Source organism: Schistocerca americana, chromosome 2 (assembly GCF_021461395.2).
Source record: "Schistocerca americana isolate TAMUIC-IGC-003095 chromosome 2, iqSchAmer2.1, whole genome shotgun sequence".
NCBI lineage: Eukaryota > Metazoa > Arthropoda > Insecta > Orthoptera > Acrididae > Schistocerca > Schistocerca americana.
Window position 1 is genome coordinate 1,044,044,510 of NC_060120.1, and position 12,730 is coordinate 1,044,057,239.

The 12,730-nt window shown below is 42.2% G+C and overlaps 1 protein-coding gene across 1 annotated transcript in view; it reads left to right on the forward strand.

The window, feature by feature from the left end:
* The first annotated feature begins 1,049 nt into the window (after positions 1–1,049).
* Positions 1,050–12,730, forward strand: part of LOC124594660 — a 146,735-nt gene continuing 135,054 nt past the window's right edge. Inside the window, exon 1 of the mRNA XM_047133029.1 lies at positions 1,050–1,088. Within this exon, the coding sequence (XP_046988985.1) occupies positions 1,050–1,088 (39 nt within the window). The remainder of the gene's footprint in view (positions 1,089–12,730) is intronic.

The window sequence follows — 12,730 nt, forward strand, 5'->3', positions numbered from 1 at the left end:
CCACGACTGCGATCGCGCTGCTGTGCCCCGTAATAACATTGTGCCTGATTAGTCGGGCATTCTCCTGTATTGTATTCCAGCTCTTGGATAAGTGTCTTAAACATTTCCACGTCCTCTTTGCATCGTCCCGCATTGCAAGTACATCGGCAATTTGGTGATGCAAATCCTAATTAGTTCCGCAGGACCGTATGGGTTGTATAGAAATTGATTTGCCTGCAGCATGTGGTCGAATAGGCGTGCTGGGCTGCCGAAACCAGACTGGTTCAAATTTGGCAGCATAATTATGCCATGCTTGACCCTATCTTATGCTGCTTCCGACCAATAGGTGGACAGAAAGCCTTGTCGAAACTCTCGAGTGGAGTTGCAGTGACGCGCTGCCGACCTCATGCAAATCGCCGGTTCGCCTTCCAAATAGCCACACATATATTCTATCTTATGTGAACTTGCCCAGTCGGGGGGAAGACAGAACTCAAATTGCTCGAGCCATGCTCGTGGATGTATTCCTTTTTGCGAATTTCGAAATATCTCAAACTTTCTCACTGTAAGGAAATGTTTGAAATGAAATCCCCGCATTTCCTCCAGCGAGGCCCTTGAATGTTTCTGTTTTTCTCATGTCTGCCCCTCAAAATACATTCTTCCCTGTCGTCAAAATCTCCCTCATGGTTGGAGTCCCTCTCTGCACTGTTCGTACAGCTATTTTTAGTGCTATTCGCTAGTTCGGAATCACACCCCATGCAGCTTTCCAGATGCACCACGCGTTCTTGTAATTCGCCTGTTACAGCTTTGTGCTGCATGTTCACTTCGAACTGTCCCTTCTGAAATCTAAGAAGCGAACGCACTTCTTCGGTCTCTATGACCGCTACCGGTGTAGTATAGTTATCGCTCTCCGTCACCTTCATCGTGCCTGCGATGTCCGCTAATGCCGCAATCTTATCATGTATTTGTCTGTTGTCCTCCACCCCAGTCTGCTTCAATTGTTCTACTTGCTGTTCGAGTGCGTGAATCGCTTGACTGTTGTCCGCTAATGTGTTGCTAACGGTCACGGGACAATGCGTTTCCACCTCCTGGACCCTGGAGAGTACATGCTGGTATTCCCTTTGGCATTCTTCTCTCAGAGCTTGGAAATTCCTAAGTAGCTGTTCCTCGCTCTCTTTTGATTCCACATCGCGACTCCGCTTGCCCTCTTCTAAGGCTTGCAGACGATCATCAATTCGTTCAAATGTATGGCCTAATTCTTTCATAATATCACTTTTTATTTCACTTGCCAGATTGTTTATCCTTTGTGAGATATCATCAGACACTCTGCTTCGACTTGTCGACTTTATTTGTCTGCTGGATTAGTTTTTTGTCTATTTGTTCACTTAGCTCGCGGATCGATTTTTCAGATTTTTGCATCATTTGTTCACCTAGCTCACAGATTGCTTTTTTAGATTTCTGCATCATTTGCTCACCTAGCTCTCAGATCGATTTTTTGGATGATTCTTTTTGTTCTCGGAACGATTTTTCTGATATCTCTGCGTTTTCTTTATTTTGATGCAATAAGGCTTTTATGAGTTCTGCCAAATCAATTTGATTAGTCGGAGGCAAATTAATATCTGGCTCTGCTGTGAGCCTGTTTGTCCTGTTTTGCATTTCCTCTGAAGTATTCCCCATTGCATTTTCAGAACCGTCCGACATGTTAATATTCGAAATCAAATTATCCCCTTGGTCCATATTGCTTAAGTTGTTGGACCACCTACTTTTAGCTTGGTTACGTGTCTGCATTAGTTCAATTTATACCAGGTATGCAACACACTAATCAGAATAAATGTATCCCCCTAAAATTACGACAGTCACACGAAACGTACCCAACCTAGTACGCACTTTTTCACACGCAAAACAAATTTATATCTTTGATCGAAATCAGTGCAATTTACAAGCGAGAAAAAAAAACACATACATATAAAACACACAAATATGTAAAACAAAACAAGACAAACAACACAACGCCGCTCAACAACGCCGTGAATCTTTTGAAAGTCTGCTCAGAAACAACGCAGAAGTTGTTTGAGCTCTGCAGGGAAAAAAATTAAGATTATACAATGCTCACAATCTAACGTTTCAGAGATACCAGAGTCTAGCGGAATCACAGAACAGGGTTGCCATGTGTAATGTTGTTGCTTTAATTTATTCTGTAAGCGGTGCCGATATTCAAGACCATAAAAGTGGGTTAAAAGCTGTGAGCTATCTGAGGAAGTTAACCTTGCATTACTGCACAACTGTTTCACCAGGTATCCAGTATAGCTTACCAAATTCCCAACCAGACTAACATTAATTATAATCTTTTAGTACTCATCTTACGATAACCGGTGATTTTATATACATATATAGTTATAATAGAGGGATACATTCCACGTAGGAAAAATATATCTAAAAACAAAGATGATGTGACTTACCAAATGAAAGTGCTGGTAGGTCGACAGACACACAAACAAACACAAACATACACACAAAATTCAAGCTTTCGCAACAAACTGTTGCCTCATCAGGAAAGAGGGAAGGAGAGGGAAAGATGAAAGGATATGGGTTTTAAGGGAGAGGGTAAGGAGTCATTCCAGTCCCGGGAGCGGAAAGACTTACCTTAGGGGGAAAAAAGGACGGGTATACACTCGCACACACACACACACACACACACACACACACACATATCCATCCACACATATACAGACACAAGCAGACATATTTAAAGACAAAGAGTTTGGGCAGAGATGTCAGTCGAGGCAGAAGTGCAGAGGCAAAGATGTTGTTGAATGACAGGTGAGGTATGAGTGGCGGCAATTTGAAATTAGCGGAGATTGAGGCCTGGTGGATAACGGGAAGAGAGGATATATTGAAGAGCAAGTTCCCATCTCCGGAGTTCGGATAGGTTGGTGTTAGTGGGAAGTATCCAGATAACCCGGACGGTGTAAAACTGCGCCAAGATGTGCTGGCTGTGCACCAAGGCATGTTTAGCCACAGGGTGATCCTCATTACCAACAAACACTGTCTGCCTGTGTCCATTCATGCAAATGGACAGTTTGTTCCTGGTCATTCCCACATAGAATGCATCACAGTGTAGGCAGGTCAGTTGGTAGATCATGTGGGTGCTTTCACACGTGGCTCTGCCTTTGATCGTGTACACCTTCCGGGTTACAGGACTGGAGTAGGTGGTGGTGGGAGGGTGCATGGGACAGGTTTTACACCGGGGGCAGTTACAAGGGTAGGAGCCAGAGGGTAGGGAAGGTGGTTTGGGGATTTCATAGGGATGAACTAAGAGGTTACGCAGGTTAGGTGGATGGTGGCAAGACACTCTTGGTGGAGTGGGGAGGATTTCATGAAGGATGGATCTCATTTCAGGGCAGGATTTGAGGAAGTTGTATCCCTGCTGGAAAGCCACATTCAGAATCCGATCCAGTCCCGGAAAGTATCCTGTCACAAGTGGGGCACTTTTGTGGTTCTTCTGTGGGAGGTTCTGGGTTTGAGAGGATGAGGAAGTGGCTCTGGTTATTTGCTTCTGTACCAGGTCGGGAGGGTAGTTGCGGGATGTGAAAGCTGTTGTCAGGTTGTTGGTGTAATGCTTCAGGGATTCCGGACTGGAGCAGATTCGTTTGCCACGAAGACCTAGGCTGTAGGGAAGGGACCGTTTGATGTGGAATGGGTGGCAGCTGTCGTAATGGAGGTACTGTTGCTTGTTGGTGGGTTTGATGTGGACGGACGTGTGAAGCTGGCCATTGGACAGGTGGAGGTCAACATCAAGGAAAGTGGCACGGGATTTGGAGTAGGACCAGGTGAAACTGATGGAACCAAAGGAGTTGAGGTTGGAGAGGAAATTCTGGAGTTCTTCTTCACTGTGAGGTCATGATGATGTCATGAATAAATCTGTACCAAACTTTGGGTTGGCAGGCCTGGGTAACCAAGAAGGCTTCCTCTAAGCGACCCATGAATAGGTTGGCGTACAAAGGGGCCATCCTGGTACCCATGGCTGTTCCCTTTAATTGTTGGTATATCTGGTCTTCAAAAGTGAAGAAGTTATGGGTCAGGATGAAACTGGCTAAGGTAATGAGGAAAGAGGTTTTAGGTAGGGTGGCAGGTGATCGGTGTGAAAGGAAGTGCTCCATCGCAGCGAGGCCCTGGACGTGCGGGATATATGTGCATAAGGAAGTGGCATCAATGGTTACAAGGATGGTTTCTGGGGGTAACGGATTGGGTAAGGATTCCAGGCGTTCGAGAAAGTGGTTGGTGTCTTTGATGAAGGATGGGAGACTGCATGTAATGGGTTGAAGGTGTTGATCTATGTAGGCAGAGATACGTTCTGTGGGGGCTTGGTAACCAGCTACAATGGGGCGGCCGAGATGATTGGGTTTGTGAATTTTAGGAAGAAGGTAGAAGGTAGGGGTGCGGGGTGTCGGTGGGATCAGGAGGTTGATGGAGTCAGGTGAAAGGTTTTGTACGGGGCCTAAGGTTCTGAGGATTCCTTGAAGCTCCGCCTGGACATCAGGAATGGGACTCACAGTGAAGAAGAACTCCAGAATTTCCTCTCCAACCTCAACTCCTTTGGTTCCATCAGATTCACCTGGTCCTACTCCAAATCCCGTGCCACTTTCCTTGATGTTGACCTCCACCTGTCCAATGGCCAGCTTCACACGTCCGTCCACATCAAACCCACCAACAAGCAACAGTACCTCCATTACAACAGCTGCCACCCATTCCACATCAAACGGTCCCTTCCCTACAGCCTAGGTCTTCGTGGCAAACGAATCTGCTCCAGTCCGGAATCCCTGAAGCATTACACCAACAACCTGACAACAGCTTTTGCATCCCGCAACTACCCTCCTGACATGGTACAGAAGCAAATAACCAGAGTCACTTCCTCATCCTCTCAAACCCAGAACCTCCCACAGAAGAACCACAAAAGTGCCCCCCTTGTGACAGGATACTTTCCGGGACTGGATCGGATTCTGAATGTGGCTCTCCAGCAGGGATACAACTTCCTCAAATCCTGCCCTGAAATGAGATCCATCCTTCATGAAATCCTCCCCACTCCACCAAGAGTGTCTTTCCGCCGTCCACCTAACCTTCGTAACCTCTTAGTTCATCCCTATGAAATCCCCAAACCACCTTCCCTACCCTCTGGCTCCTACCCTTTTAACCGGCCCCGGTGTAAAATCTGTCCCATGCACCCTCCCACCACCACCTACTCCAGTCCTGTAACCCGGAAGGTGTACACGATCAAAGGCAGAGCCACGTGTAAAAGCACCCACGTGATCTACCAACTGACCTGCCTACGCTGTGATGCATTCTATGTGGGAATGACCAGGAACAAACTGTCCATTTGCATGAATGGACACAGGCAGACAGTGTTTGTTGGTAATGAGGACCACCCTGTGGCTAAACATGCCTTGGTGCACGGCCAGCACATCTTGGCGCAGTGTTACACCGTCTGGGTTATCTGGATACTTCCCACTAACACCAACCTGTCAGAACTCCGGAGATGGGAACTTGCCCTTCAGCATATCCTCTCTTCTCGCTATCCGCCAGGCCTCAATCTCCGCTAATTTCTAATTTCACTTTGCCGCCGCTCATACCTCACCTGTCTTTCAACATCATCTTTGCCTCTGTACTTCCGCCTTGACTGACATCTCTGCCCAAACTCTTTGCCTTTACTAATGTCTGCTTGTGTCTGTGTATATGCGGATGGATATGTGTGTGTGTGCGAGTGTATACCTGTCCTTTTTTCCCCCTAAGGTAAGTCTTTCCGCTCCCGGGATTGGAATGACTCCTTACCCTCTCCCTTAAAACCCACATCCTTTCGTCTTTCCCTCTCCTTCCCTCTTTCCTGACGAAGCAACCGTTTGTTGCGAAAGACTTTGATGCTTACACCACATGCTTCACGTGGTCAACTTGGTTTACACAGAGTGTAACTCCACAATAATTTTGATAATTAAAATAAATTACATCGAAACGCAATTTACAAAAGAAAAACCTCGAACTGGTACTATCGTCTTACTATTAACCTGATGGGTCAAACAATTGTATAAGCATGTGGTACTGGTCTCACAAAGTACACCCCACGTGGGTTGAACATAAAGAAAAGTTGCTATATTGAAAAATATTGTCAAGACGAGACGTTATAATCTCACGCACATTCGCATTTAAGATTGATGGTTTTAATTAGAGTTACTGATCAACATGTGGTTCCACTTTACTCACAAAGTAGTGACAAAGCAACTATCGGAAGATATTCTGAACTTCACACTCGAAGTACACTGTGTTGCAATTTAAGATAACATTAGATATTTTAGAGCTAAACCTGAAATAAAGGTGATTAAATTTTCAGTTAGGCTGAACTTAAGAAATCCATTGTCCTACAGACTTAGCAGACACGCGCTTAGCCGGAGATCTTACCACTTCAGATGCTCGCCACGGACAGACTGACCTGGGCCCCTACCGAGCATGCTTAACAGATACAAATGGAAGTGACCAGAGAGACAGCTTCCTATACCAACATGACAAGGGACGGACAGGACCATACTAAGAATAGAAACCTCTCTGCTTTTAGCAAGCGTAGCTACCTGTTCCGACGTTGGTCCTACTGTTCTCTAGCAGACAGTCTTGTCTGCTAGCATCAAGCATGCAACTAGAAACATGTTTGCTCATTCATCCTCTCACACAGAAGGGAAGGGGGATGACAGTATCGTATCATATACAGTATATAAAAGAAAGCGGATGTAGGTTCCGTATGAGACTGTGTGACATGAATTACATATAAACTGTGTTTTAAAGTGTAGTGGTGTGACAGATCATTCTTGTTAATGTGTAAAAGTAACACGTTTCACTGCTCAGTCTCCTCCCAGATAGTCAGAAACACCACAGTAAATTTAGAAGAGGAATGTATGCCATAAATGACAACAGATTTAAGAAATTAACATGAAAGGAATCCAACAGAGACCTTTCAACACATCAAAAAAAGTTATGCATCACCCCAGTTCCCAGAACTCCTGAAGACAGATGTTGACTGTGGATATTGTATCACAGACACAGTCCCTTTGACTGTTCAGAGATGTCACTAAACCCACCTAAAGGTGTAAACAACCATGCATGAGCAGCAGCTATTAGATGGAGGGGGTCCGACAGCCGATCAGTTCCAGTCATTCAACCAGAAGGGAGGTACACGGCTTGTGTTGTCTGTAGTTCAACCATCCACAAACAGTCAGTACCACGGTTCCATATTGTCCATATTGTTACTTTGTGCCAGGAAGGGCTCTCAACAAAGGAAATTTCCAGGTGTCTCGAAGTGAACTAAAGCGATGTTCTTCAGACATGGAGGAGATACAGAGAGACAGGAACTGTCGATGACATGCCTTGCTCAGACTGCTCAAGGGCTACTATTGCAGTGGATGACTGCTGCCTACAGATTATGCCTTGGGGGAACCCTGACAGCGACACCACCATGTTGAATAATGCTTTTCATCCAGCCACAGAATATCATGTTACAATTCGAACTGTGTGCAATAGGCTGCATGATGTGCAACTGCACTCCCGATGTCCATGGCAAGGTCCATCTTTGCATTATGACACAATACACCATGGTACAACATGCAGAATGGGCCGCTAAGAATTGGCATCAAGTTCTCTTCACCGATGAGTGTCAGATATACCTCCAGCCAGACAATCGTCAGAGATGTGTTTTTGAGGCAACCCAGTCAGGCTGAATACCTTAGACACACTGTCCATCGGCAGCATATTAGTGAGGCATTTATCTTCATGAACAACAATTCGTGCTCTCATCATGCACATCTTGTGAATGACTTCCTTCAGGATAATGACATCGCTCGACTAGAGTGTCCAGTTCATTCCCCAGACATGAACCCTATTGAACATGCCTGGGATGGTTGAAAAGGGCTGTTTACGGATGACGTAACCCACCAACCACTCTGAGGGATACAAATACAGGTATGTATCAGTGCAAGAGGATGTGCTACTGGGTGTTAGAGGTACTGGTGTGTACAGAAATCTGGTCCACCACCTGTGAAGGTCTCACTGTATGGTAGTACAACATGCAATGTGTGGTTTTCATGAGCAATAAAAAAAGGCGGAAATGATGTTTAAGTTGATCTCTATTCCAATTTTCTGTACCGGTCCCTGAACTCTCGGAACTGAGGTGAGGCAAAACTTTTTTTGATGTGCATAAGACCAGTCAGCACAGATTTTTAACAGTGTGTCGGCATTATCATCCATGACTGAAAAAATAGGTTAAGGATCTTCAGACACAGTTGTGGAAATTAGTGACATTACCAGGGAAGGTAGTATTATATTTGCTGACAGCGAAGTGTCAAGAGTAGCTAAAGCAAGATATACTGTACATCTTGTTTACTGCTCTAGTTCTAAGTGGATAATTCATTCAGAAGCACATGCAGACATGTAGCATGTGACATCACTCCACTTGTACTAACAATGGAGTGTACACTGTTGGACATAAACACAATGATGCTCCCACTTTGGATAGTTAATCAGCTTGATTTGCTGGATAATACTTCGCATGGTTGCAACAAAAATGCTATTTACTTGCATATCGAAGAATGTAGTGCACTTCTTACTAATTTCTGTACAATGTTGCAATTTTAATGGACAGCAGTATAAAAACAGACTACCTGCAGTCTACTTTGCACTAAGCTAATTTTTCATTAAATAAATTGGTGCGGTGTACTCTTTAAGATGTGGTCTGCACTAAGTAAGCTCTGTATCTTTTCACAGTTAATTTCATGGAAGCATAGAAAATTTTTGTCATATAGTATGAATTAGGGTACAAAAACATTGATGAGATAGATATCATTCAGTCTTCTTTATATCTTCTTCTTCTTCCTTAGCATTTACCCACATACTGGCAGGGTCTGCTGCTTTGGCTCTCTGGCACCATCTTATGTTGTGCCTGGTGAGGGTGCAGGCCTGAGATCTAGGGATCTTCATGCAGGGTGTCAAGTTATTGCTGCCTAGGTTGTCCTGCTGACCGTTCACCATTTACTCTCGAACAAGAACCAGTCTTTGCCACTGTTATTGAGTCTGCTCTAAGATGGTGCCTGAGTCATTGTAGTTTGCCTGTGCCACTGTAGTTTTTTAAGGACATCATATTTGGCATTGCCTGTAGAAATTATTAGTCTGTAAATGGCTTTCTCTAGTCTTGTCTACTATTCATGCTACTCCATATAACTTGCGAACTTGATCATATTTTCTGTGACCGTGCAGTGTTAATCCAGATGTACACCTGAGCATCTTTGTTTCCATGGAAGCAAGTTGTCATTCTGCATCTTTTGTTGAAGCTTAGCATTCAGTACCATACAGTGCAGCTGAAAGGTTTACAAGGAATATAATATCAAATTGAGCCAGTCTGGAATCAGCTGGACACAGAGTACAACAGTCACAGAATACAATTTGAGCCCCATCCTGCTCAGGCAGTTAGATCTACACTGAAATTTCCATCAGCAGCAATTGTTGAGTCTAGATACTTAAAAGTTATTTTTCTTAGAAGGTCAGTAATGCTGATTCTAATGGTATTCAGATCATTTAGATCTGTGATGTGATAGTTTCTGTCTATGCAAATAGACCACTTGATTTTGATTATGTTCTTTGTGTGCGTTTGTTTTGTAAAGTTGTTGTTGTGACTGCATATTTCAACCATTTTGCATTGTAAAATTCCAGAAATGAAGATGTTTAATTGCAGTCTTAAATTTTATGATGATCAATGCATGTGTGTTGTTAGAAACTCTAAAAATGAAGAAATTGTTGAACCATAGTGAAATGAGGTTAGGCCTAAAAGTTTGCCAGGCAGTGCTTCAAAACACAAGTTGAAACATCTTACCAAAGATGAACAAGATTTTGGTGCTGTAAATAGTGAAAATAACAGTTACATTTTAATTAGTAAGTGCAAACTTTCAGAATGGTTTTGTCTATTACTAAATGTAAACATTGTAACAGTGAATAATTCCTTATGTTTAGTGAAACATAAGTAGGAGAAGAGGCCTATCCAGCAAAATTGTCATGGAATATGAAGTGTGTAAAGTAATGAAATTCAGACTCTGCATTTGCTGAGCATGTACTGAGTGAGGGCCACAACTACCAGCCAGTGTCCCATGTACTTCACTTAGCAAACAAAGGCCATAAACTCAACCTGCTGGAAGCCCTGGAAATTAACAAACATCTTGCTCACAGTCCAGATCTCATCCTAAATGACCAGACACAACTCAACACTTCCCCTCTCCTAAACTTCATATAATTATCTTTGTTGTTCATTACTTCCCACACTCTCTCTTCCTACACATTCCCATTTTCCTGTAGTCATTAAGTTGTTTTGTTTGTTGCAGTTGTCTTTGTATTCCACATATGCTGTAGTTTCAATAGTTAAGGGTTTGCTTTTAACTTGTATTACTGTCCATGTTTAACTCCCCTTGTAGTTGTCTCATCAAATACTGTTCATATTTTACTTTGCTCATTTATTTAATGTAAACTGGTATACAGCCACTGCTTTGATTATAATGTTAATGTTAAAATGCAGTACCACCACACTCTCAAAACTGTAGGTTCCCTCAAACACCTCAATTTTCCTGCATTTATTAATTTCTGTTTATCATATTGATATAGCTTAAGTTCCTCGTGTGTTCTGTATTTACATTGACAACTGTCTCTTCTTTTTTAATTCGTTGTGTATCACTCTCCATGTTTCATACCTCTTGATGCAGCCTTGCCTAGTACTAATTTTATCTTATTTCAATAGTTTTGTTTATCAATAGAAACTGTTATGTAGGCATGCTGTTCTTATTATGTGCTAAAGGTTTTCCTGTCAACTCCATTGTTATTTATGAACTGTTCAGTTTTTACTATTTCATTGCAAAGATGTTACTCACTGTATGTTTCTACTTCACTCTAGATGTGTTACTTCTCTTCCAATGTGGTCTGCTAACATTTAACTTCTTTGGTGAAAATACTCAGTAAATGCCTGAAGATGGCCTTGTAAGCCGAAAACCGGTTAGCAATAAAAATAATATTGTAGAACAAAAGCAAACTGGTGCTTTTCATTTATTATTAATGAAATGTACAGTGACATCTCCTGCGACATGCACAAAATATAGTGGAGTGAATATTTGCCTTTCTTATGCCATGAGGTGTATTGGGAAGGGAAGAAACGCTGCCAGATATTCTTTGCTATGATGGCTCTCCCACTGCCACCTGTCAATTTTGAGAGGTATATATAAACATACACATAATGCCATTATGGACGTCAGTGAAACATTTATACAGAGGGCAGCAAAAGAAACTGTAGATATTTGTTAAGCTACTGATACTGATGCTGCCTTTTAGGATTCCTTGGCAGGAGAAGGGCCATACATCACTGAATGGAGTTGTTTACCACTGTAGATACAGGCAAGGTGCTGGACTATGAATGTCTGACAAAACATAACCAAAGTTATGCCAGTAAGGTAAATGGACACAAATGCAAAAACTTTGAAGGTTTTAGTAGTGACATGGAAAGCAAGGGGCAGTCTCTGTTTTTAGTAGGTCAACTGTTAGATGTGATGTGCAATACACTCACTAATGTGGCGATAGTGACTTTGAAAGTCTCAGTAGTGTTGTGGCTGCTAAACCATATGGTGAACCTGAAATTTAAAAAAAAAAAATCGAATGTATAGAACATGTTCAGAAGAGGATGGGAGCAAGACTTAGGAAACTCTGCAGGGACATGATAGGAAAAATGCTCTCTAATGGGAAAAGCAGACTCACCAAATCACATACAGAAAATCTCACAGATTATGATGATGTGGCCATCAGAAGAAACAATGAAAATATTAGTGAAATGAGGGGAGCAATTTGGACATTTCTGTTTCACAGAATATCCACTGATGAGCATACATAGTGTGGCCTATGGCCAAAAGGAAACACTTCATGGTGCAATTATAATAGGTGTGAAGCAAATGAACAAAAACATGCACATGCACACTTGATGCCAGGAACTGTTATGGTAGAACTAAAGCCAGTATGTAGAGATCTTTCTGATTCTAAACTTGTGAATAACTGTTTGTGTGCCAAAACACATAATCCAAATGAAAGCCTCAATAGTTGCATTCGGAACGCTTGCCAAAAACTATTTTAGTTTGCACGTCAGTTTTTCAGATTGGTGTGATTGATTCCATAATATGTTTTAATGATGAAGTAACAAGCACCTGAAAAACAATGAGCAGGCTAGGCAACAAAACTGGGGACAACATGAAAAGTATGCTACTATGAGTAGACAGGCAATGTGTCAATGAAGCCGAAAAAGATGCTGAAAGCATGACAAAGGAGGCCAGAAAAATAAAGAAAACTAGAAAAGGATGAAAAGGACACTCAGTATGAAGAAAATTATGGAACTGGAATGTTTTAACACGTTATCACTGAGAAGAGAATGACCTGGAAATCTTTAGTTTCAATTTTCCACAATCAAATTTTTTGCATACTTAGGTATAATTATATCACCTAGTATTAGAGATACAAAAATAAAACTTTTCATGAATAATAATATAGTGCTTGCACAGAGTGAACCACATTATTAAACAATTCATTTAATATTTTAATGTGGAATGTGTTGTATGTTCTTAAATTATTAGGAGAAAAATTGACTTCTAAAAAACATTTCTTAAAGAATACGCAAAACAACAAATTGGTAAATATCCTGGTCTACTGT